Source organism: Bubalus kerabau, chromosome 9, assembly GCF_029407905.1.
Source record: "Bubalus kerabau isolate K-KA32 ecotype Philippines breed swamp buffalo chromosome 9, PCC_UOA_SB_1v2, whole genome shotgun sequence".
Classification (NCBI taxonomy): domain Eukaryota; kingdom Metazoa; phylum Chordata; class Mammalia; order Artiodactyla; family Bovidae; genus Bubalus; species Bubalus kerabau.
The window spans coordinates 92,965,971-92,992,625 of record NC_073632.1 but is presented as its reverse complement, the minus strand read 5'-3'; the positions used below and the strand labels follow the sequence as shown (position 1 = coordinate 92,992,625).

The following is a 26,655-nucleotide window of genomic DNA, read 5'->3' as shown; positions in this document are numbered from 1 at the left end:
CCCCTGGAAGGGGAAATGGCAACCCTCTCTAATATTCTCGCCTGGGAAATCCCATGGACAGAGGAGCCTGCCAGGTTATAGTCCATGGGATCACAAAGAGTCATACATGACTGAGAACACACACATACACACACCTTATAAGCATTTACAGCCTTCTTTGGATATAGGACTAGGTTGACTTAAAAAAAAAATCATGAAAAACATTGCCTCAAATCTGGTCCTTTCTCAAAACTCGCAAAAATCCATCTCTGGACCAATAAATGAGAGAGTGAGTGAGTGAAAGTTGCTCAGTCATGTCCAACTCTTTGCGACCCCATGGACTATACAGTCCATGGAATTCTCCAGGCCAGAATACTGGAGTGGCTAGCCTTTGCCTTCTCCAGGGGATCTTCCCGACCCAGGAATCGAACCTTGTCTCCTGCATTGCAGGCGGACGCTTTACTAACTGAGCTATAAGGGAGATCACAAGACCAATAAATGGTAAATTATATTTTTGGTTCTACTAACGTTCTTGAAGCTTTACTGTTTTTAAAGACAGAGTTTATAAAAATTGAATGCCAGTAGTCTATAATGTGTCAAATTATTATCTATTTCTGAGAAGATCTTACTAAAACGTTTATAACCCTAGCTGGCCTAATTCTTCCCCGACCTGCTTTGAGACACTCAGAGTTCTTACCTCAGGGCCATACAAACCTAATTCCTGGGCTGAACTGTGGGTTTCTCAGTTTTATTTGTTCTAGGCTATTAAGGAGGGTGAGAGAAGAAGAGAGGAAGTCTTTCATTTCCCACATATCTGGTAATTCTAATCTATTACAGTTCCAATCAGAGAAACGAAGGGGGTTCACAGAGGCACAGAAAAAGTTATTGAGAGAATAAAAAACTATTATCCTGTGGCTAAATATTAAGTTTTATGAGATAATGTGTGTTTTTTTCTTAGCTGATTATTCTGATTTTTAACTGACTTCAGGTCTGCTACTCTTTTTAGCTTCTAATTTCCCCCTAATTAAAAGACAATCAGTGTCAGATGCAGGATAAGCCATTTAGAAGTTATTTTGCTATTGTGATAGTATTTAAAAGGAGGTAGCCCCACTGCAGATGTAGAACCAATAAATTCTCCACATTTGGTAGCAGAGATTAAAAAAAAAAACAACAAAAAAAAACTGGTACCTGTACAATAATAGTCCATGCAATTTCCTTACAATTGGGGGTGGGTCAACTGTCTCTCAAAGGCAATGGCACCCCACTCCAGTACTCTTGCCAGGAAAATCTCATGGACAGAGGAGCCTAGTGGGCTGCAGTCCATGGGGTCGCTAAGACTCAGACACAGCTGAGCGACTTCACTTTCACTTTTCACTTTCATGCATTGGAGAAGGAAATGGCAACCCACTCCAGTGTTCTTGCCTGGAGAATCCCAGGGACGGGGGAGCCTGGTGGGCTGCCATCTATGGGGTTGCATAGAGTCGGACACGACTGAAACAACTTAGCAGCAGTAGCAGCAGCAACTGTCTCTTAGGAAAAATAAATTAAAAATAACAGTAAAAATTTTGCCTGGATGGCACACATGCACTAATCTGGTGATACACATGATTTTTTTTACCACATGACTTTCTCAACATTTAGCCATGTCACACTACCTATCATGATGGACCCAAGGAAGATTGGTAATACTCTAACAGACTGGGGAGGTGGCAGGTGTGTATAAATCCAGCCTCATTTTAGCTTCAAATTTCTCCAAAGGCATAACCACATTTTACACTTCTTTCTATCCACTGCAGCTGTGAAATTAGAAGACGACAGCTTCTAGGAAGGAGAGCTATGACAAACCTAGAGAGTATACTAAAAAGCAGAGACATCACTTTGCAGAAGTCCATATAGTCAAGGCTATGGTCTTTCCAGTAGTCATGTATGGATGTGAGAGTTGGACCATAAAGAACGCAGAGTGCCAAAAAATTAATGTTTTTGAACTGTGCTGCTGGAGAAGACTCTTGAGAGTCACTTGTCCACCAAGAGATCAAACCAGTCAATCCTAAAGGAAATCACCCCTGAATATTCATTGGAAGGACTGATGTTGAAGATGAAGCTCCAATCCTTGGCCACTTGATGCTAAGAGCCAACCCATTGGAAAAGACCTTGATGCAGGGAAAGACTGAAGGTAGACGGAGAAGAGGGCAACAGAGGATGAGATGGTTGGATGGCATCACCAATTCAATGGACATGAACTTGGGCAAACTCTGGGAGATGGTGAGGGACAAGGAGGCCTGCCTTGCTGCAGAACATGGGGTCGCAAAGAGTCAGACAGGACTTGGCCTCTGAACAACAACAGCAATATCCACCCTGGGAATATTATAGAGCACATCACATACTACTGCTGCTGGCTGATTCAACTGTCCACAGTACAATTTTTACATCCAATTTCTCAGTAAACCAAGTTGCTATCAAGAAATTTAAGTCTAGCAAGTCAGACAGGAGTATAGATACCTTTGCCTACATGGCAGAGAAAAAAATATCAATATGTTCACTAATCCCATCAGTATCTTCATGGTCACCTTTCAGTTCCTCCAAAGGCCTCTGAGGGGTGCCTCTGAGCTCCTGGGAAGGTTGAGGCTGCCTCCCAGAACAACAATCTGGAGTACATGATGTCATGTTACACAATGAGCTGGCATGGATATCCTTTTTCCTGCTACAGGAGTTCCACAGGGTAGATTTCTTAGGGATTCTATAGACTAGAAAAACGTTTGCCTGCTCCAGAATGATCTGTGTATACTTTCTTTTTTTTGACTGTAAACACAAATACCCAAATGGAATATAAACTGTTCTTTATCACTATCCTGTCTTCATAGAAAAACATCTATTTTTGCTTTATTGACTATGCCAAAGCCTTTGACTGTGTGGATCACAATAAACTGTGGAAAATTCTTCAAGAGATGGGAATACCAGACCACCTGACCTGCCTCTTGAGAAACCTATATGCAGGTCAGGAGGCAACAGTTAGAACTGGACATGGAACAGACTGGTTCCAAATAGGAAAAGGAGTACGTCAAGGCTGTATACTGTCACCCTGCTTATTTAACTTCTATGCAGAATACATCATGAGAAACGCTGGGCTGGAAGAAGCACAAGCTGGAATCAAGATTGCCGGGAGAAATATCAATAACCTCAGATATGCAGATGACACCACCCTTATGGCAGAAAGTGAGAGGAACTAAAAAGCCTCTTGATGAAAGTGAAAGAGGAGAGTGAAAAAGTTGGCTTAAAGCTCAACATTCAGAAAACGAAGATCATGGTATCTGGTCCCATCACTTCATGGGAAATAGATAGGGAAACAGTGGAAACAGTGTCAGACTTTATTTTTTTGGGCTCCAAAATCACTGCAGATGGTCACTGCAGCCATGAAATTAAAAGACACTTACTCCTTGGAAGGAAAATTATGATCAACCTAGATAGCATATTGAAAAGCAGGGACATTACTTTGCCAACAAAGGTCCGTCTAGTCAAGGCTATGGTTTTTCCTGTGGTCATATATGGATGCAACAGTTGGACTGTGAAGAAAGCTGAGCGCCGAAGAATTGATGCCTTTGAACTGTGGTGCTGGACAAGACTCTTGAGTGTCCCTTGGACTGCAAGGAGATCCAACCAGTCCATTCTAAAGGAGATCAGCCCTGGGATTTCTTTGGAAGGAATGATGCTAAAGCTGAAAGTCCAGTACTCTGGCCACCTCATGCGAAGAGTCGACTCATTGGAAAAGACTCTGATGCTGGGAGGGATTGAGGGCAGGAGAAGCCGCGACAGAGGATGAGATGGCTGGATGGCATCACCAACTCGATGGACGTGAGTCTGAGTGAACTCCGGGAGTTGGTGATGGATAGGGAGGCCTGGTGTGCTGCGATTCATGGGGTCGCAAAGAGTCAGACACTACTAAGCGACTGAACTGAACTGAACTGTCTTCATGTATGGTGTGTCCTTGCTAAGTACTGATTTACTAGCTAGTTCCTGGACAAAACTAAATAGGTTATAACAAACTGCACTGCTACTTACCACTTTCTCTGGACTCACAGAGTTCTAGGCTTCACTCAGGATTAAATTTGCAGGTTTTCAGCAAATTGAAATATACTGGAGAGGATGGAAATTTTTCTACCCCTTCTTATTCAGCAAACCCTCAGGAAAAAACTCAGAGGTTAAAAGACAAAAGTGTCTTTGTTTATTCTCTCCTCCAGGCATTAACTGGCTTTATAATTTTTCCAACTGAATAGCTATGTAAATTCCCGATTTCTTAAAAGCACTTTGTTGCAGTCATCGCATATTCCAAATATGCTAAAATTCCCCCACATGGAGAGCAGCCCACAGGGCTGTGGTCTGCAAGCTGCAGAAAACTGGAGACAAGAGGCCTAGGACCTCCCTCACTGCCCAGAGTTGGTCCTGACTTATCTCTACCAGGAAGAAATTATCAGGAGTTGAACTGTTAGGAATTCTGAATTGTTCTTTCAGCAATTTTATAATAATTAACAGCCGGTCACACCATGAAGCTGGGGCTAGGTCACCACACTTTCAAGAAGTATAATAGCACAGTTAAGGAGGCAAAATAGTAGCTGTAGGGGACAGTGCTTTTAAGAACAAGGAAGGATCTGGGCACGTTTACAGAAGGAGTGGAAGGGTTCCATGGAAAGAGACCAAATGCAAGAAAACAAAGGGATAATTATGGGCCATAATTATGACTAGGGCCATGAGTAGATACCCAGAGGATGGATTAGTCTTAGAGGGGAGACGGTAATTCTTCACCAGAAACAGGGAACAAAGAACAGATGGGCAAAGATGCCAACACACTTTGAGATGAAGGAGGGGAGAGGGAGGGAGCTCTTGTGCAGCAGGCTCGATGTTCTAGGTAATGACGTAGCCAAGGCTGTCTGCAGAAGGGGAGGTGAGGGGGCAGGGGTAGTTTTAAGGCACCCGAAGGTGGCATGGGGGGATCTGGAACAGTCACCAAGAGAGTAGTGACATGAAATCAGTTTGACAGTTCCAAGAAGAAAGATTAGGCTGGGCTGGGCAGGACTGGCATGGAATTACAAAGAAAGGGCTTTTAGAGACTTTCTGTACTATGCTTCAAAGTCTCCAAAAGCTACCCAAAATAGTGATCAAGACACAGGCCTAGAAATGCTCAATAGAAGTCCAGAACAGAAACAATGATAAATGCTACAGGATGCTGAATACTAGGGCTTCCCAGGTGGCTCAGTGGTAAAAAAGACCTGCAATGCAGGAGATGCAGGAGACGTGGGTTCTTATGTCCATTGAGTCGGTGATGCCATCCAACCATCTCATCCTCTGTTGTCCCCTACTCCTCCTGCCCTCAGTTTTTCCCAGCATCAGGGTCTTTTCCAATGAGTCAGTTCTTCACATCAGGTGGCCAAAGTATTGGAGTTTCAGCCTCAGCATCAGTCCTTCCAATGAATACTCAAGACTGATTTCCTTCAGGATGGACTGGCTGGATGTCCCTGCAGTCCAAGGGACTCTCAAGAGTCTTCTGCAACACCACAGTTCAAAAGCATCAATTATTTGGCACTCAGCTTTCTTTATAGTCCAACTCTCACATCCATACATGACTACTGGAAAAACCATAGCTTTGTTGGCAAAGAGATGTCTTTGCTTTTTAATACCCTATCTAGGTTTGTCCTTACAAGGAGCAAATGCCTTTTAATATTGTGGCTGCAGTCTCCGTCCACAGTGATTTTGGAGCCCAAGAAAATAAAATCTGTCACTGTTTCTACTTTTTCCCCATCTAATTGCCATGAAGTGATGGGACTGGATGTCATGATCTTGGGTTTTTAAATGGTGAGTTTTAAGCTAGCTTTTTCACTCTCCTCTTTCATCCTCATCAAGAGGCTCTTTAGTTCCTTTAGTTCTTTATCTTTATAGTACATACTATGATTATAACCAGTCTACCTCAGTAACAGTCAACAGCTACTAATATTAACTGAATAAACTTCTTCTGTGCCAGGCACTGTGCTGAGGACACAGCATATTTAAACATAATCTCCTTTACTTCTTACCATAAGCCCACATGATGGCTGTCCTGAACTCAGTTTTACAAAGAATCTGAGGCTTTCAAGTGTAGATATCCTCAGAGTGTCAAATTAGTGGCAAAACCGTTCTATCCAACAGTGAAGCTCACCCTTGTAAAAGTATGTCTGCACTCCCCATCATTTTTGTTTTATTTTATTTATGTATTTACTTATTTATTTTGGTTGCACAGCATGCAGGACTCAGCCAATCAGGGATTGAACCCATGCTCCCTGTAAAGGAAGTAAGGAGTCTTAACTACTGGGCCGCCAGGGAATTCCCCCCACCATTTTTGATTGGGAATGTACAATAGTTGAATAACATCCCCCCAAACTCACAGCCACCTGAAATTCCAGAATGTGAACTTAGAAATACAGCCTTTGCAGATGATGTAAGCTCTGCAGATGCCATTACTGGTGTCCTTTCAAGAGGAGAGGAGACACACAAAGAAGAAGGCCATATGAAGACGGACACACAGAATGCAGTGATGCAGCTATTAATACAAGCCCAGTAATGCCAGGAGCCACCTGACGCTGGGAGAGAGGCAAGGAAGAATTCTCCCTTCAAGGCTTTGGAAGGGAGCATGGCCTCATCAAAACTGTGTTTTCATACTTCTGGAATCCCAAACTGCTAGAGAGTGAATGTATGTTGCTTTAAGCCACTCAGTTTGTGGTACAGCCCTCAGAAACTAATATGGAACCCTTTCATAGAAATATATAATTTCTCAAATGAGCTTAGGAGTATTTTTAATCACTTCATTTTCAGCAGTACATGCAAATGTGATTTTAAGCAAAAAGTATTTCATTTTTATTCAGGGTAAGAAATGTGCATAATACTTACTTAGATATTATATTTAATGTCATTCATAATATATAAGAAAATTTTAACTTCATCCTATTAAATAAATGATGCCAACTATTTAATCATGTAGGAAAAATATGATTTATCAAAAATACATTAAAAACTAAATACTGTGTTTCTGCATGGCCTCCATGTATATTAAGATGCAGACTGAGATTTAACTATTTCCTACAAGATCAAAAATATAAAATAGTCAGCAGTTGGGGTGAATGTTTTTATTTTGCTTGATGTCCACTAGTTTCTATACCTGAATATTTATAATTTGCTTTAAATTGCAAGATAAGAAAAAAGGTTTCAGTGACTACTTGTAAGTATTTCTCTACAAATCACATACTACATAGGTGGACATTTTTATTTCCAATAAGTTAAAAATGAATGTAAATGCCAGTATTTTTCTATTCTGCTATCAGTTATTGAAGAATTGAAGAATGAGAGTTTAACGTGCAATGTAAGCATATTTGAGCTCTAAGAGGTTTTCATTTCACAGAGGAAAATATTTAAATAATTTCCATTGTACACTTAAAGATATGTAATGAAAGAGTTACTATTCCCAATCTGGAGAACTTTTTTGACTCCTTTAACAGTTCAGAAACCTCCAGCTAGTCAACATGGCGATTTCTATATTAGCAGTTCTCAAACATCTGGTTCCAGGAACAATTTGTAGTTTTAAAAACCACTGAGGATTTCAAAGAGCTTTTGTTAATGAATTGTAATTCATATATATATATATATGTGTGTATATATATATACACACACATATATAAATAAAATAACTTGATATTTACCATATTTGAAACTGCAAATGTGAAATATTTAAAATATCTAATTCATTTAAAAATTAAAATAGTACATTCATCATGTTAACATAAATAACATTTTTATGAAAGATAAATATATTTACCCCCAAATTAATAATAAACATGGCATTGTTTTGCATTTTTGCATATCTCTTTAATGGCTAGTTTAATAGGCTACTGAGTACTTACATCTTCCACACTTGAACTGTGATAATATGTTGTTTTAGTTGAAATATATGAAGGAAATCTGTCATTAGAAAGAGGAAAATATTTTAATAGATTTTCTAGGTAGACAATTGTAGACATTCTTTTGATACCATGCCAAAATTAAACATATAGTTTAATAACATATAGTTTCTTAAGTCAGTTAGAATGTGAAATCTGAAACCATATCAATAAACTTTTTGTACTCCATTAACTACATGAAAATATGTCTGTCTTCTACTATTAACAGATCCTTTCTCATATGTGACTTGGTAATATCATGCATTAATCATTTGGAAAGTACTGGGTTCCTGAGTTATGCAAATCTTCTAAATGTTAACACTTAATCATCATTCAATGTCAAAAAAGAAACATATGCTACTATCACCACCCACCCCATCAAAAAAGGCTTCAAGTCTTGGGAAACTGTCAGTTTTACTGTGGCATACACAGGTTTCTAATGTAAGTTTTACTTAAATATTCAAATTTTGTCATTAACATATATTGTCCATTGTTTTTCTTAAAATATAACTAGTCGCTCAGTAGCGAATGATTCTTTGTGACCCCAAGGACTGTACTCCACCAGGCTCCCAGGATTTTCCAGGCAAGAATACTGGGGTAGGTTGCCATTTCCTTCTCCAGGGGATCTTCCTAACCCAGGAATCAAACCTGGGTCTCCCACATCGCAGGCAGACTCTTTACTATCTGAGCCACCAGGGAAAGGTTCACTTTATTCACTTTCAAGAAATTTAGCTGCCAAATATCCAATAGGTAACCATAGTTTGTTCCATAGTGTTCTTCTAAGTGAAAATGATATTCCATGACAAAAGCAGCTAGTTGAGCTAGTAACTTAGACAACAATAGAAGGGGTTGGTAAGAGACAAGGTTCACGTTCACTTCCATTTGCAACAGAAATCTTTGTGAGTGGTTATCAAAATACATGTACTCAAAAGTTGAGAGTTAATAAGCTTACTAATTTCTACTGCTTCATCAAGGACATTTTAAGGAAAATGGTCATTTTTTTTGGCATGTGTACAAGAATGCCATAAGCACTACCCTAGTTTAGGGTCACTGCCTTGATTGGCATTAATGTGATAGCATTTTCACACCTAGAGGCTTTTGTGCTACTAATGTAATTGTCCACAAGGTGAAAAAGACAAATAATGTCAAAGAGTATTGTTATGAAATAATTATTATCTTGCAAACTGAGTCTTGGGGACCCCTAGGGAATCTGTGGACCACACATTGAGAACAATAGTCTAAACCACTTCTAGACACCCGAGTCAAGATACAGGCCACATACACACACACACAAAGTCACCAGTGGCTCTCAGACCAATGCATCAGTCTGGAATATAATTCTCCCCTTTGCAATAACTCCTTCCTTACAATCATTCTGCCTTTACCTTCCTGGCTCCCTACCTGCCTCAACCTCATGAAACTAGGAAGTCTGTATATAGTCTTTCTGCCTTGAAGGTGAGTTGAATTTCCTCCTCTGGGGAGGGGGTTTGCAAAGATAGCTAGGCTGGCTTGGGTGGAAGGGGTGGGCAGGGGAAACACTTCTCAAAGGGACTGTGCTTGCCAGCCTTTACAAAAGCAAGAGCTTTTGAAGTGACTTAGGCAATTCTGATCAAAAATAACCCTTTGTCTCTTAGCGTCCAGTCCCAGCTCCCCGAACACTGAAGCGTGGCCTCCACTGGGCTTTAACTTCACCTGCCAAATTGGAATGGGCAGGGAAGCAAGACAACTGTCATAATCCTCTTTAGCAATTCTTTGGAAAGCACATTTGCATGTTCAGTTGCAGCCAGAGTGAAGCACTACTCAGGGGATCTCTGCTATTTTCCATCACTCCACTTCTCTGATTTTTGCAGGGGAAAGAGGGACACTTTCAAATGTCTCAAGAGGGTCTTAAGAACCATCAGCTAACTGTTTAAAAAAAAAAAAACAAAACCAACAGTACTTATGAAGTCTTCTGAATAATCCTCAAAATGCTAGCCTTGTCCAAATGAACTCTGAGGACATGTAAATGGGTTACCTGAAGCAGCAAAACATGTAAATAGGACTGAGTTCCATCATACACTGAAGGTCTTTTGCACACATACACTTGCTGTTATGAAGTGGTACTCTGAGAAGGTTTGGGTGCAAAACACAAATCAGAGGGCTTCAAACAGTTACAGTTCAAGGTAGCCTAATGTCACGTGTCCAGAGTAAGTCCAGGGTGGCTCTGTATGTGTGTATGTGTGTGAGAGAGATGTTGAGGCGGGGAGGGTGGGGGAAGATGGAGGAAGCATGGGTCTACTTCCTCAAACCAAACCAGCCTATCCTCCAGGTTTTCCTCGGCAATCATCACATCCCTTCCTGCCAGGACAGAAGTGAAATCCTGGGGGAAGCAGTGCAGGGTTAGAGATCCGTGCTTAGACTCTGGAAGGAAACTCCAGGCTGATGACTTCCTGGATGGGTGGCCATGGACACAGAGCTGCTCTGTGCTTCTTTCCCATCTGAAATGGGAACCACAGTGCTACCTACATTTCAGAGAGCTATTATCAGAATTAAAAGAGAAAATAGTTGCAAGACGGTTTAGAACAGTATCTGGCACAGTGTAAGCCGATGTAAGTGTCTGAATGTTTTTTCTAACACATGCCCCATAACAGGCATGGAATTCTATTTCTTCATTCAATCAGGGAGTGATATAAACCCACCCCTTAGGAGGCATAGATACTTAGACACATCTTCAGAACAAAAACATAACGGATGTGCGGCAACATTATTAAGTTAGTCATCCACAAATGTTATTAGAATAAATCATGAATAATGTGTATGCTTTAAGCACTGTCTAGCCATTAACTTTTAAAAATTTCATTTAGCTTTGTGAAGCATGCCCTATAGAACATAACTCCCATAGCAGTCGTTCTCAGCTTATTCAAGCATAAAAACCTCTTTTTAATTGTTTTAAAACATAAGACCCCCCCTACTTCTGCCATAGGGCATGTGTGCATGCACCCCCCCACCCCCACTATACACCACAAAAGAGAGTAACTTCATATTACATTCTTCTTACTTTCTTCCCACTGTTTGAGAAAAATTGTTGCTTTAAAAGTGACCAAGAGGGAATTCCCTGGTGGTCCAATGTTTAGGACTCTGAGCTTTAGCTGCTGAAGATGTGGGTCAATCCCTGATCAGGTAACTAAGATCCCACAAGCCCCATGATACAGTCAAAAATAAGGAAAAATAAAATAAAATGTACATTGTTGTATAAAAAAGTGACCAAGAATTCAAGAATTCCTTTAAATAAATTTATAGAATAGTTGGTACCCAACTAGGTTCCAAGACCCGTGGATTAATTCCTCAAGAGTCTGGGTTTCTCATGTTAGAAGATGCTTTCACAGAAGAAAGGGAATCATCAGAAACTAAGATCATGTTCTTGAAAAATTCAAATACATTAAAAAATTAACCAAGTGAAAGTCAAATGCCAGAATCGCAACTTCTTTAATACCGTGTGGTTGCTCCAGTCATGCATGGGTTAGTATGCCAGTCAAGAAGTATTTCAGTACATCTGAATACAGCAGTATTTCAATAAGCTAAAGGCCAACATTTTTTATGACTTAAATCAGAACAGTTTGCTTTCATCTCCACACAATCTTCCACAGTTGAGCCTGACAATTTTTCATTGTTTACTCCTTTAGGAATCTGACCCACTGTAACAAAGATGTTAAAAAACAGAGAAACAGATAATTCCATGTAGTTTCTGCAAGAATCATGTCTGGTTCCAGAGATAATAGAAAGGACTGAAATTTCCTGGAACTAATACAGATCCATGGAAACATCCCCAAGCAAAAACAGAGAAGTTCAATGGACTACACATCTTTCAGACAATTCAAAACTAGGATAACAAGAGATTTCAGAAACCCCCTATTGTTGATAGGAGTTTCCCTTGTATGACATGGAACACAATCCCAAGAGCTGACTTTTTGTCCCTCAGATAAAACTGTATTTAAAATATGTATAAAGTGAAGTCGCTCAGTCGTGTCCAACTCTTTGCGATCTCATGGACTGTAGTCTACCAGGCTTCTCTGTCCATGGGATTTTCCAGGCAAGAGTACTGGTCTGGGGTGCCATTTCCTTCTCCAGGGGATCCTCCTGATCCAGGGATTGAACCCAGGTCTCCTGCATTGCAGGTAGACACTTTACCCTCTGAGCCACCAGAAAAGCCCATTAAAAAATATGTATAAACATCTGCTAAAATCACATTTAGTAACCAGTTCTTCAGTTATTCTCTTCTGTGTTTCTCATTTCCTTTGGGACCTAATGTAAAATCACCTCTCACATAACTGCATTCTACCATCCCTTTGAAGGCAGAGTTGTTTTTATTTTAGGATATCATGTGCAAAATCATACTATTTGACACTACATTATATTCACAGATGATGCAAGTTAAATAAAGACACCTTGCTGATTTCTTAATATAGATTCAGCTAAGATTAGTTATGCATCTGCCACCTTAACATTCAGATTGAGGGGAAAAAAAGCCTTAGTTAAAAATCACACTGGCATCAGAAGCACTTAGAATTTCATGGTTCATTTAAGAGCATCACAATCAAGAATTTAATTATGTCAGAAAAGAATGGTAGCTTCTTAACAACCAAAATGGCACCCCCTCCATTTCTCTCGCTTCCACCGCCAAAGTGGGTCATTTTCCTTAACCTTTACTTACAGGCTTGTCCTCTGATCTGTGGAACACAGAGTTTGATGAGATGAGTTTCAGATACCCTCTGGTCTTACCATGCTGTGATTTTAAGACTTCAAGAGAACAGGCTGACAAGGAAGTGAAGGGGAAACAGAGCCAAGACGCTATGGGAACTTGGCCAATTCAGTCCCTAAACAAGGCAGTATCTCCCATGATGTAGACACAAATTCCACTTGTCTCTGTCAGTGGACTGGCCACTCGGAGTTCCCAAAAACAACAGTTTCACCAAAACCAGAATTCTGTATTAACATTTAAATATCGGCCTACTTTATTCAGTCCATTCTATTGTTCATGCAAGGAACTCTGTGACACCTGTTATAAAAGAAAATTCAACTGAGGAAAGGTGAAGATCTAGTTGGCTTTTAAAATAAATAAATAAAACTTAAACAAATAAACATTTGCCTAGTAGTAGTGTTAGTCACTCAGTTGTGTATGACTCTTTGCGACCCCATGGACTGTAGCCCACCAGGCTCCTCTGTCCATGGAATTTTCCAGGCAAGAGTACTATAGTGGGTAGCCATGCTCTCCTCCAGGGGATCTTCCCGTCCCAGTGACAGGACTTGGGTCTCCTGCATTGCAGGCAGAATCTTTGCCATCTGAGCCACCAGGGAACCCCAACAGTATGTTAGTCAATAAATCACTGAACCTCAAAAAAACATGATTCCTCCCAAATAAAGTCTGTGTTACAGCATCAGAATGGACTGAGAACTAAGGACAGGAAATTAATCTCTGTGAGGTGGAGGGGAAAGTCGTGTTTTGGAATCAGCAAATCTAACAATAACTTCCAGGCTGAGTAACAAAGTGCTTATGCTTGCTTCACAAGCTTCTATAAATGTAGTAAAATCCTTTACAGTGTCAAGTTAAAGTTTACACCACCGAATTACTTAAAGAATTCACTCTAGTGGTAGATAATGTTCTAATTGGTTCAATTAAAAAAATGTCTGACTGGTTCCTCCAAAAACAGAAACTGAGACGAAAGCTTTAGGTACAGTCATTTATTTGAGAATGTGATCCCAGAGAGCAGAAATAGTGGCCAGGGAGAGTGAAATAAACAAGGATGCGACTGGCCACTCTGTGATGTGCTGTTCGATTCTGTAAGATGGTCAGAGGAACCTCAGGAAATGCATTTCAAAACCATGCATGCGAGAGAAGAAAGAAGAAATATTTAGCCCTCATCTTCTATTACCCACTTGTCAAGGTTTGCTTCGTGGGTGGTCATTTTTCTGCACTTCTTGTTTACACACGTTGAATGCCCAGTCGGCTCTCATAGGAGCTAATAACAAAGTCAAAGGAGATCCTGGCTATAAAACAAGAAGCACAGGCTTGAGCGAATGAGCCGTCAGGCTACATCTCAGAGCTACCTGTTGAAGCTTGTGCAGAACTGTTCACTCAGCAGTGGGTGGGATAAGAAATAAGGCCAAGATGATTTGAACTGATGTACACAAGCGTCAGGCATGTGTATGAGTCAGGATGGTCCACTTATGCTGCAGTAACAAATGACCCCATGATTTCAATGAATTACAACTACAAAGGTTTCTTTTTACTCATGATGCAATTCCAAGGTGGGTATGCTATGATCCTGGGACAATTTCTTCACTCTAGGACCAAAGCTGAGAAATCAGTCTCCATCAAAAACATAGCCAATCATTGTGGTTTGAGGGGAAATAATAAATTTGTGAACTCTGCAGTTTTATAAAGCTTCTGCCTGGAAGAGGTCCATATCACTTCTACTCACCTTTCATTGACTAAAACATGCCATCTGCCTAAATTTAATTCAAAGGGCTGGAATATATAATCCTTCAGCAGAAAGGGGTATAATGTAGCAAGGTGACTGAGAGTACAGTAACACAGTCTATTACTTTGTACTTTCATTTTCACAGAAGAAAAGCCAAGGGTAAGAGGAGCAATTCACTTTAAGGAACCCTGTGAAAATTCTTTCATGGTACCATCTTTTCTTTGAGCACATGGCAATCAATATTTAGGAATATTAAGTCTCAATCAAAGAAACTAAATCTTTTTCCAATGAAGAAGAAAAAAGCATGAGGGATACCTCATGGGGAAGGATAAGAAACCATCACACGTCCTATACTGTGAATTTCTTCATCTTATGGATGTTGAAATGATTCTCAGAAATCCCAAATAATGTTGACTTCTAAGGACATTAATGACAGACCTGGGCCGAGGCTTCAATTCTCTGTATTCCCATTCTAGGGTAAAGTTGATAGGGAACATTCATCAACATTTTATATTCAAGTTACCTGAAGAGTATAAACACTTTACAGAAAATCTCTTTTTTTTAATTTAACAACTTAATGTAACAATGAAAGAATTTAAATAGCAAGGCAAGCATTCCCTGACAAGACAAAATTCAATTTAATTTATTAATAAATACCACTGCAAGTAAGCATGTTACAGTTAGAACATTTGATTTATCAGCCTGCTGACCAGAAACATCGAGGTCTTTGTATTAATACAAACTTAAGTATCATCAGAATTCTATTAGATGAAACAACCAAGTGGGAAGAGGGAAGAGTTTAAAAGAGCCTCATTGAAATAAAGGGAGTCCCTATTTGGGAGGGAAAACTGTAACCTCCAAGCCTTTATTTGATTTGATCTGCCTCAGGGGCCAATGATGAAAGGGTGGTAGACCATTCCAGTCGTTTATTCATTCCATCTGTATTTACTCAGTGCTCATCCTGTGCACAGCACAGTTCTAGGCACTGGGCGCAATGCCTAGAAGAGCGAGGCAGCTATGCCCCTCCCTTCATGGAGTGTACACTTTAGGGAGGAGGAGGGGATACAGAGAATAAACAATGAGATGTGCAAATAATCAAGATAACTTCAAATTAGGGCAGGTCTTTAAAGACAGTACTAGCAGTTTGAAGGGGAGAGGTGGGATGCCAATCTCTAAGTGGTGATCTCTCTGAACGGGCAACATGTAAGAAAATTATGACACTATGTATATAAAGTGCAACCTGGCTGTTAGAAACAACAACATTATCCTTTAAGGGCTACTGTTACTCTAGTAAGATTTCTGAATGTTTCAGTCTCTGTGCTCTCCCCCATGTCCCATTCTCCACTAAATCTCTCTTTTAATTGCCCAGTATTTTATTCTTTCCTTGCTTTATTTATTAAATGCATTTTTATGATTATAGTCTTAATTTTTCCAGTGTTCTTGCCTGGAGAATCTCATGGACGGTTGAGCCTCGTGGGCTGCCGTCTATGGGGTCCCACAGAGTCGGACACGACTGAAGTGACTTAGCAGCAGTAGCAGCAGCAGTCTTAATTTTAAAAAAATAAGCTATTTTATATCCCCATTATCCAAATTAAGTTGCTTTTTAAGTATTTTGTATACATCATGAATACTTTGCAAGAAAATTCATCCTCCCACCTCACCAACCTCAGTTTCCTCCTCTTCCCCTACCTGCATTTAATTCCTGTTGTAGAAAGATTTCTTCCCTTTCAAAGCTGTGTTTGGGGGAGAAAAAAACAAAACAAAACAGGTTCTGCACAACAAAAACTTCCTTTCTAACCTATCCTGGGCAGAAACACCTAAGGGAAACAGAATTTGAAGAATGTCCTCACTGACTTTCACCTTTGTCCAAACCCCTTGCCCTTTGAGTAAGGCTGACACCCATGAGTACATGATGTCACTCCCATGATTAAATTACACTGTATGACAAAACGCAGATTCTTTGGGTTGGCTTAATCTAATTCTGGTCATTTTAAAACACAGTGTTCCTCTGGCTAGAAGACAGAGAAACTGGGAGCAAGAGAGGGAGTTGGCTCACCACTTCCAGTGTGAAGATGGAAGGGCTTACATGAGAAGGAACACAGTCAGCCCCTGGTTGCCCAGCACTGCTGCTAAGTCGCTTCAGTCGTGTCCAACTCTGTGCGACCCCATAGACGGCAGCCCATCAGGCTCCCCCGTCCCTGGGATTCTCCAGGCAAGAACACTGGAGTGGGTTGCCATTTCCTTCTCCAATACATGAAAGTGAAAAGTGAAAGTGAAGTCACACAGTCGTGTCCAACCCTACAGCCAGCAAAAATGTGGGAACCTCGAATCTACAGCTGAACAAATTGGATTCTCCCAACAACTTACGATCTTAGGAGCAGATTCTCCCCAAAATCCTCCAGATAAGAGCCCAAGTTGACTGATACCTTGGCTTTGGCTTTCTAAAACCCTGAGCAGAGAATCCAGCCAACTTGCCCAGAGTGTGGACCTACAGAACTAATTGTGAGATAACCAATGAGGGTTATTTTTAACCATTAAGTTGGTGGAAACTTGTCAGGCAGCAAGAGAAACTAATACAACATGTAACCAGATTTATCAACCTAGTGTTCTATCGTTCAGTTCTGTTTCAGTCGCTCAGTCGTGTTCGACTCTGTGATCCCATGAACCGCAGCATGCCAAGCCTCCCTATCCATCACCAACTCCCAAAGTTTATGCAAACTCATGTCCATTGAGTCGGTGATGCCATCCAACCATCTCATCCTCTGTCGTCCCCTTCTCCTCCTGCCCTCAATATTTCCCAGCATCAGGATCTTTTCAAATGAATCATTGGGCACCTACCGATCTGGGGACTTTCTCTTTCAGTACCCTATCATTTTGCCTTTTCATACTGTTCATGGGGTTCTCAAGGCAAGAATACTGAAGTGGCTTGCCATTCCCTTCTCCAGTGGACCACATTCTGTCAGACCTCTCCATGACGACCCGCCCATCTTGTGTGGCCTCACATGGCATGGCTTGGTTTCATTGAGTTAGACAAGGCTGTGGTCCGTGTGATCAGATTGGCCTGTTATCTGTGATTGTGGTTTCAGTGTGTCTGCCCTCTGATCCCCTCTCGCAATACCTACCGTCTCACTTGGGTTTCTCTTACCTTGGACGAGGGGTATCTCTTCATGGCTGCTCCAGCAAAGTGCAGCCACTGCTCCTTACCTTAAATGGCTAAATAATGACTCCTTCCCATCTTCAGAATGTGTATCATTAATTCTAATGAAATGAGGGGAATTTTCTGGGAGCAAAAAGGGAGGAGGATCAGTGATGAAAAAGTGGGAGCCAATGTGGGACAGATTCAGGGCAGACATACTGTATGATTTACCCTGCCCAGGTGCAGTATCACAGCTGTGCTGGGCCACCAACTTCTCTAAAGGAAGGAAAGAGAAAAGCTAGGAAAAACTAAAATGTGCCACAGCACAAGTGACAGGAAACTGGGTACAACCAGCTGATTTTCTTATCGATTCTTGGCACATGGAGTAGGGGGATGGGGGGATGATAAAACTGCTCAAATGATGTCATGCCTTCCTGGCATTTTTCCAATGATAAATTCACATGATTATATGCAGAGTTCAGAAGCATCTGCATATTGCAGCAAAGGAAACACTGCGTGTTCCCCTGATGGCCCTGCCTTTTCCTTGGCACAAAGGAAGACTACTGCTTCAGGCTCCCCTACAAATATGTTAGGGGTATGATGGAGTTCCGGCAAACAGGTTTTAAGTAGAAATAACAGAAGTCATCTCCAGGTCACACTCTTTAAAAATAGCAAGATCCATCTCAAGCGCTCTTGTCCCTCAAGAGGCCTTGTGCTGAGATGACAGGCCACTAGATAGAGGGAGTCTGGATCTCTGAGTCACTGTGTGGAAGAGAGCCTCCACCAACAAATACTAGATTTTCTTGGGGCCATACATAAGTATCTGTTAAGGTTTTGAAATTGAGTGGGGGGTCATTTTCTTATTATGGCACAACTTAATAATATTAATTTATCCTAAATAATACATGTGTATTTGCTCATTTGATTTAATTTAACAAGTTTGGACAGAATCTCTTTATCTTAGACTTTTTCTTGATTCAGTGCAACATCTAAGCATTACACGAGGACATTAACACAGGAACTTGAATATCAAATTTAATTACTGTTATGAGAAACTCACATTCTGACACATCTGATATTTACACTGGATAATTTCTGTCTTACATAAAACTACAATGAGGAGCACATATACACATGCAAATTTATAACATACATGTAATTATCAACAGTAGGAATAATGACAAACTCCTTCCTGCAGTACCAGTTTTAAAAGTGTATTGGCCTCAACCACATCTCTGTCCCACACTGACCCTCACATCAGAAGATGGGGCTAACCCTATGATCTTCTCAGCCTAATTTAAGCAATGTCAACCTGGAACAAGGACAAGTTGAAAGTAAAAACAAGCAATTGTTTAGCAGAGAGAAGGACTCACAATGAGAAGTCAAATTATTTCCCTGAACATTCAGAAAAGGTGTTTAACCATTTAGAAACCAGGAGAAGCAGTGAATATACCAGGATTTCTAACCTAATCACCCATCTGCCATTTACTTGAAATGAATTTCAAAAGACCTAAGAAAAGACAAAGGGCTAATACATATTCTTAATGTACAAGATTATAATTAACCTAACGTCTGTTTCAAATTTACTATTATCTATTAAAGAATAAATAATTTCACAGCCCTCTAATACAGCTCTTAAGCTTTAAATCACTGACCATAACTAATAAGCAGCTTAATAGCAAGAATACCCTAAATAGAGCCACAGACTGCAATTTCACTGAGTGTAAATCATCATCATTTTTAATGCGAAGGCAACAGCAAATCTCTGTAATTACTGGGTGCATTTTGAATCACTTTTATTATTACCGCACTGCCTCCATTAAAAGTCCAAAACACTGAACTGTATGGAATATAAAACTGGAATTATGATACCCTACAAACTCTAATTGAAATCCATAAATTTTCTGCTAGTATTCAGAATTATTTTGTTGCCAAAGAATTTCAGCTATTCAGAATTAACTTTGAAAGCATTTGCTTTGTCTCAAGCAATAAGTAAGAGCATTTTACACTGCCAAATTAGGGGAAGTCAATTTTGGAGCAAAACTATGTGGATGGTTTCTTAATCACCAGGATTTTACATTTCTAAGGAAAATCATAATATGAAAAAAGAAAAACAGAACAGATAAATAGAATATACCATCCACAAAAGCGTATTAAACAGTGCATCCCTCCCCAAACCACATCAAAAAACTAAGATCATGGCATCCCATCACTTCACAGCAAATAGAAGAGGAAAAAGTGGAAGCAGTGACAGATACTATTTTCTTGGGCTCTAAAATCACTGTGGAGAGTGGCTGCAGTCACGAAATTAAAAGATGCTTGCTCCTTGGAAGAAAAGCTACAACAAACCTAGACAGGATATTAAAAAGCAGAGACATCACTTTGATGACAAAGGTCCGTATAGTCAAAGCTATGGTTTTTCCAGTAGTCATGCACGGATGTGAGAGTTAGACAATAAGAAGGCTGAGAGTCAAAGAACTGATGCTTTTGAATTGTGGTGTTGGAGAAGACTCCTGAGAATCCCTTAGACAGACAGCAAGGAGATCAAACCAGTCAATCCTAAAGGAAATCAACCCTGAATCTTCATTGAAAGGTCTGTTGCTGAAGCTGAAGTTCCAATACTTTGGCTACCTGATGCAAGGAGCTGACTCATTGGAAAAGACCCTGATGCTAGGAAAGACTGAGGGCAAGAGGAGAAGGGGGCAGCAGAGGATGAGATGGTTAGACAGCATCAGTGACTCTTTACATGAATTTGAGCAGACTCCAGGAGATAGTGGAGGACAGGGGAGCCTGGCATGCTGCAGTCCATGAGGTCGCAAAGAGTCAGACAGGGCTCAGCGACTGAACAACAAACAACAAATCACTGCCACAGCCACCCTCACCAATCGGATGTGAGGGGGACTGCAACAATCCCAACAACAGCAGCATCAATCTCCTTACTAAAAATGACCAAAGGATGTCACTCCATTTACAAAAAGTTTATAATGACAACATTCTTGTCGGCACACATATGAGCAATGAACAGGGCCACCAAGCCACTGGAAGGGATGGTGATATTATGAACATAACTTTGTGTGCAAGTTTAATAGCTAATGATGTAATAACTGCCTCTTAAATATATTCCATAAATACTGGCATTCACATGAATGCACATATCTGTGTAGCTATAGTATTTACTATTTACATCACAGGGTTCAGCATGCAGTGTAACCATCCTATTAAAATTAAATTTCCTATATACTAACTCCTACTAATTTGCCTAATGTCCACTATAGAGGTTACAGCCCTGCAAAACTAACAATTTTCTTTTAATGAGGTTGTGCCACCATAGGGAGCCTTTTTATAAACTGCATGCATTATAATTTTCCAATCACAATGCACTGGCATCTGAAGGGCCTTAATCTCCTTTGAGTATCTTATTTTTGAATATACTTTAAAAAAAAAAAAGGGATTTTGCTCTCCCTTGAACATTCCTTTCCCACTGCTTATATGTGTTTGCTTATATTTCACGTTCTCCTGGAATGCTTCCATTCCTCCTCTCAATTCATATCTAAACCTGACTCAAATTTCATCCTTTATGTCAGAAATTCCCAGATCACCCCACCCTGAAGGATTCATTCTCCTTATTCTAAACTCAGTTCAACTAGCAGCCCCCCTGCTTTCCCCATCTTTGCTGCCTTAAGCTATTACTTAATTTACACATGTAATATTTCACAAATTTTTCTTATCAACTGTAAATTCATCAACAGAAATCATGCCCTCGTCGTGCTGAAGTATTTTTAAAAACTGCCCATAATTCCCAATACTCAAGAGTTCCATAATTTTAGGTTTAGATGTTCTTCCTCAAGTTATTTAGACCTAAATGTTGTCATAATATCCAGTTTGGCTCCAAGCAAATCAAACCTATAGATATGGCAAAGCAAAGACTCTGATAGTAAATTTTTTTTTAATTAAAATTTTCTCACTTTTATATAAGTTCAAGTAAGTTCTATAATTCTGACTTTGCTATCCAGTAATGACCTATACAGGAAAATAATAAAGAGTGGTTATATGCAGATGTATAATTAATTCAATTCACTTTGCTAGACAGTAGAAACTAACACAACATCTTAAATCCACTATACAGCAATAAATTTTTTTTTCTAAATTTCTGACTTGCTCTCACTAGAACTTTCTCCAGAGGAGTGAGCAGAGGAAATTCTCATTTAAAAATCATAAAAAAATGTTTCTAGATGTCAAAATGTACACTTGTGTTTATGCAAATTAGTGCAAACCAGGGCAAATGACACAACTTTCAACAGAGAATTTTCTAGCCAATTGTGCAGCCAGGAGAAATGTGACTTCAAATCTTGATTTTGTCAAAGCCAGGATGGGAAAGAGGGTTAGAATGACATGAGTCAGTGATTCTCAAACCAGTGAGTTACCCAGCCTGCATATGTTATCTGACTCTTACTCCTTGCCCTAACTGTTCTTTCAGACAAGCTTCTGTTAACTCTGCTTGGGAATTCCTTATGAGATTTTTGCTTCATAAAGGGTACTACAAAAAAATTGAAAACCCCAGCCCTTTCACTTCTGACATAGCACGTCTCTACAAATACTGTCATTTTATATGGAAGGAGACAGGCTGAAAAGGCTAAAGCGTTCACCTCACTCAGGACCCCAAACTAAAGTAGCCAATGGCAAAGCAGGGATCAACCCCACCCCCCAAATCCACCTGTGTCGTTCTGCTGCATGCTAGGTATGGCAGACTGTCACACTGTGGCAGGAGGTGACCTGACCCCCTCCCACCCTTTGTTGTGTCCAAGTGGGGAGTTCACATTGGGGTTTGTGATGGTTCATTTTCTGGATCAATGTGGCTTGGCTATGGTGCCCCAAGACAGTCTGGATGTTGCTATGAAGATATTTTTTTTTTTAATGTGGTTAACATTTAAATCAACCTACAACAGACTATAGCAGTTTTGCCTGAACAACATGGGTAGGTCTCATCCAGTTAGTTCAAAGCCTTAGGAGAAAAACCGGAAGTCTCCCAAGAATGAAGAAATTCTGTCTTCAGACTGACTTTGGACTCAAGACCACAACATCAGCTCTTCCCTGAGTCTCCAGCCTGGCCCACAGGTTTAGACACACCAGCCCCCACAACCATGTGGGCCAATGCCTTAAAATAAATCAGACTTTCACTCTCTCCTTCTTTTTCTCTCCACACATACATGCACAAACACACACACCATGCACACACTCTACTGATTTATTCTGATCCTCTAATATAGAATCCTCACCCTTTTTCAGTAACTCTCTTACTGTCTTTTGCCACCACTAAGCTTCCTGGGTATCATGTCTTGCAATCCTGTTGTCCCTGAAAGCTTTGCCTGATCCCTAAAATGCTCCCTTTACTTGATCAAAGTCAGGTCTGCCATGAAGGCTTCATTGGTGACTCAGATAGTAAGGAACCTGCCCTCAATGCAGGAGACTTGGGTTCGATCCCTGGATCAGGAAGATCTTCCAGAGAAGGAAATGGCAACCCACTCCAGTATTCTTGACTGGAAAGTCTCATGGACAGAAAAGCCTGGCAGGCTCTAATCCATGAGGTCACAAAGAGTCGGACACGACTCAATGCCTAACACGTACACACAGAAGCTTCCGGGCTTCATACCTGGGCTTTTCCCAGGGCTTTGACCTAATTGTGCATTTTGTTCCTTAAAAGTGGCCCACCCACTCAATTTGACAAACCTTCATCTCCAAAAGACCTGGCTCCATCCCTGGGTTCTACAGATGGGTGGGCCTGGGCCCCCAGTTGGAGTCTGAGCTCCTAACCTGCCCACCCCACCTCTGGCAGTGCCACCAGACTCCTCCCCTGCCCAAGGTCTGACCATTCCTGGGACCAGGCTGCATGGCAGGTATGTAAAATCTCAGCTCAGAAGAACTTAAGTTAACCTTGACTACTTAAAATTCTAAAAGTAACTCGCACAATAAGCCCTCCTCAGTGGAGTGCAGTTAATATTTAATAACTGGCTCCCCAGGGGTCAGGACAAACGATGGCAGTGCATAGGCGCCGGCAAGGAGGAGGTAGCCGCGGCTGGAGCGGCGGGGACCCAGGGCGGCGACCATGACCCAGCAGGGCACGGCGCTGCTGAATTACAACAACAAGCTGGAAGGGCTTCCATAGTAGTTCAGCTGGTAAAGAATCTGCCTGCAACGCAGGAGACCCCGGTTCAGTCTCTGGGTTGGAAAGATCCCCTGGAGAAGGAAACGGCTACCTACTCCAGGATTCTGGTCGGGAGAATTCCATGGGCTGTAAAGTCCATGGGGTCGCAAAAAGTCAGACACGACTGAGCGACTTTCACTTTCATAGGGGGGAAATGAATGCACACGGATACATTCATAAACATATTACACATGTAACTGATATAAATGATGCATAGCACATCACTTACAAAAAGATATCCAGTATCCTTGCCTGGAAAATCTCATGGACACAGGAGCCTGGTGGGCTGCAGTCCATGGGGTAGCAAAGAGTCAGGCATGACTGAGCAACTAACACTTACACCCCTTATGGTAAATTCCATAATACCCAAGTGATTCTCACAGTATGCTTTTGTTGCTTTGGGCTGAACGCTTGTGTTGGAAGCCAACCCATAATAATAAAGAGCATGCTTCTGACCTGAATGTTGGTTGCTCGTTTGTTGAAATTAATCAGCAAGATGAAAATGGAGGCAAGTGTCCTCTTAGCACACATTCCATTGAGTGGGTGCCTGCCAGGCACCGGGCATGGTGTCCTGCCTTGGGGTTGAAGAGGTAAATAAGACAAGGGCCTGCCTTCACATCTTATAGACTGAAAAGACTTAAAACAGCAATTATCCTGACAGTCATCTAAGATTACAATTAAGTACTGCAATTTCAGGCAGAATATTTTAAGTGTTGTGCCAAATTCACTTCTACAATTTACATAATCATAACTATTGTGACTTGGGTGTAGATTTCATATGTGGACTGGACTTCATTCACAAAAACAAGTTTAAATTTTTTTCGGAAACATTAGAACAAAAATCAATTGAGCGTTTTAAATCCTAAAGAATCTCTTTGGTCTCCAAAATGGAAAAGAAAAATATATACATTATTTTTAAATCCTTGAAAGTTCAAGTGCCCTGGGATAATTGAAATGTATATTCTGGTTTTGTTACAGAGACTTCTCAAGCCAGAAGGGATCTACAGTGGGGAGAAAAAGGCATGTTTCATAAACAGAACACTGTTTAATGTGCCACAGTCAAGACAGTAGTTTACAATTTTAAATAAGGCTAATTCTAAATGAAAGTAGGTCAAGTTCAGAGGTTAACTTGGATTAACTTGGATCTGTGTAATGTGATTTGGTAGTTCTTAGAATAACAGATTAAGACGTCAAATGGCAGAAATTGCAAAGAAGGCTGGTTATGCAAAATGCCCAGAGCTCAGAACCAAGGACTTTTCTCCCAGTGTTTAGGAAGCACAGCCCGGCCAAGCATCTCGCCAACTCCTCAACTCCACCCCAAGCCACTCTGCACCCCTGATTTCTGCGTTTTAGTTGGTGATCCTTAGCATTTACAGCAAAGCCTTGGTAAGGTTTGCTTCTCACTGTTTGTTCTGCTTAATTAATTAATTTCACAACCCTCAATAGTCACCACAAAGATTTAAAAAACAAAAACGACCAGCCAGTTGTGGTTGAGAAGGCAGGGGTGGGGGCTGGATGGCACGTCTCTAGGATGCCAGCAAAAGGAAGGAGTGGGCAGGCCCCAGAGGGTACCGTGGGCTGTTTCACTTTGCACTTCTCTGCAGAAAGGAAATGAGAACTGACATGCCCTATCACTTACAAAAAGCTCTCTGCACCTGCCTCCTGCACACTGCCCACCGGCCCTGCTCCAAGGTAAATGCCAACAAGAAAAATGTGCATGTGCGTATGTGACACACGTGTACAAGACTGTGGTAAGTAAGTATTACTAAAAAACATTCCTACACTAGTATTAACCTGATTCCTTTCCTAGTCACCTCTACTTATAGTTTAAAAGGTAATTATTTTTTTCATTTTTATTGGATGGCTCAGCAGCTAAAGAATCTGCCTGGCAAAGCGGGGGAACATGGGTTCGACCCCTGGGTAGGGAAGATGCCCGGGAGAAGGAAATGGAAACCCACTCCAGTATTCTTGCCTGAAAAATCCCATGGACAGAAGAGCCTGGTGGACTGCAGTTCATGAGGTCGCAAAGAGTCGGGCACAACTAGGCACACACAGCACAGAGCTGATTTTCAATGTTGTGCTGCTTTCTGCTGTACAGCAAGGTGCATCAGTTATACATATGTCCACTCTTTTAGATTCTTTTCCTATGGAGGTCATTACAGAATACTGAGGAGAGTTCTCTGTGCTATACCGTAGGTCCTTATTAGTTATCTGTTTCGTATGTAACAGTGTGTATAGGTCATTCCCAGGCTATCCCTAACCTCTTTCCCCCAGTAGCTATTAGACTGTGTTCTACACCTATAACCCTGTTTCTATTCTGTAAATAAGCCATTTGCACCATTTTTTTAGATTCCACATATAAGCACTATCATATGATATTTGTCCTTATGGTAATTATTGCTAAAGAGAAATCCCAATCACAAAGAACAAATACTTCCTTTCCTGTGGCAGAACCTCTGAATATGTTTGCTGGATAGCTCTGTTTGTAGGATTGTTTAAAGGAGACTATAAATACTAGAAAAGTACCTTTTCCATATGTAGTAAAGACTAATCTATCTTAAGGGAAAAAAAAAGATGCTGAAGAGTCCCAACTATTTATGATATTTTTAAATGTCCTTTCAATCTGTTACTAAAACTAACAAACCTTTTCTGCTAACTTTATTCTTTTAAACATGCAATACAAATCGTAAGTATCTCAGTTACCATTTGCATTGTATAAACTGGGCAGCTTCTGAAAGAATTATTTTATGATACTATTCGAAATAGCCATATAGCTCTTCCCTTCTGTGGCCATCGCTGAAGCTCCAGTGGCCAAAATGAAATCCAATCCCTTTGTTAAAAAAAAAATAGCCATATATTACAAAGTATTTATAAGTGCCCAACTCATTTTTATTGGATGTTTCAAAATATGCTAAAGTGAGTATA

General features: G+C 40.6%; 1 protein-coding gene across 3 annotated transcripts in view; it reads right to left on the bottom strand.

The window, feature by feature from the left end:
- The window catches only part of SAMD5 (sterile alpha motif domain containing 5), a 146,329-nt gene that overhangs the window by 88,626 nt on the left and 31,048 nt on the right, over nucleotides 1–26,655 (bottom strand). The window contains exon 2 of one of the 3 annotated variants that reach the window (XM_055535904.1): nucleotides 7,899–7,956. The exons of the other annotated variants lie outside the window; for them this stretch is intronic. Within the exon in view, the coding sequence (XP_055391879.1) occupies nucleotides 7,933–7,956 (24 nt within the window). The 3' untranslated portion in view covers nucleotides 7,899–7,932. The remainder of the gene's footprint in view (nucleotides 1–7,898; nucleotides 7,957–26,655) is intronic. 3 annotated transcript variants of the gene reach the window in all.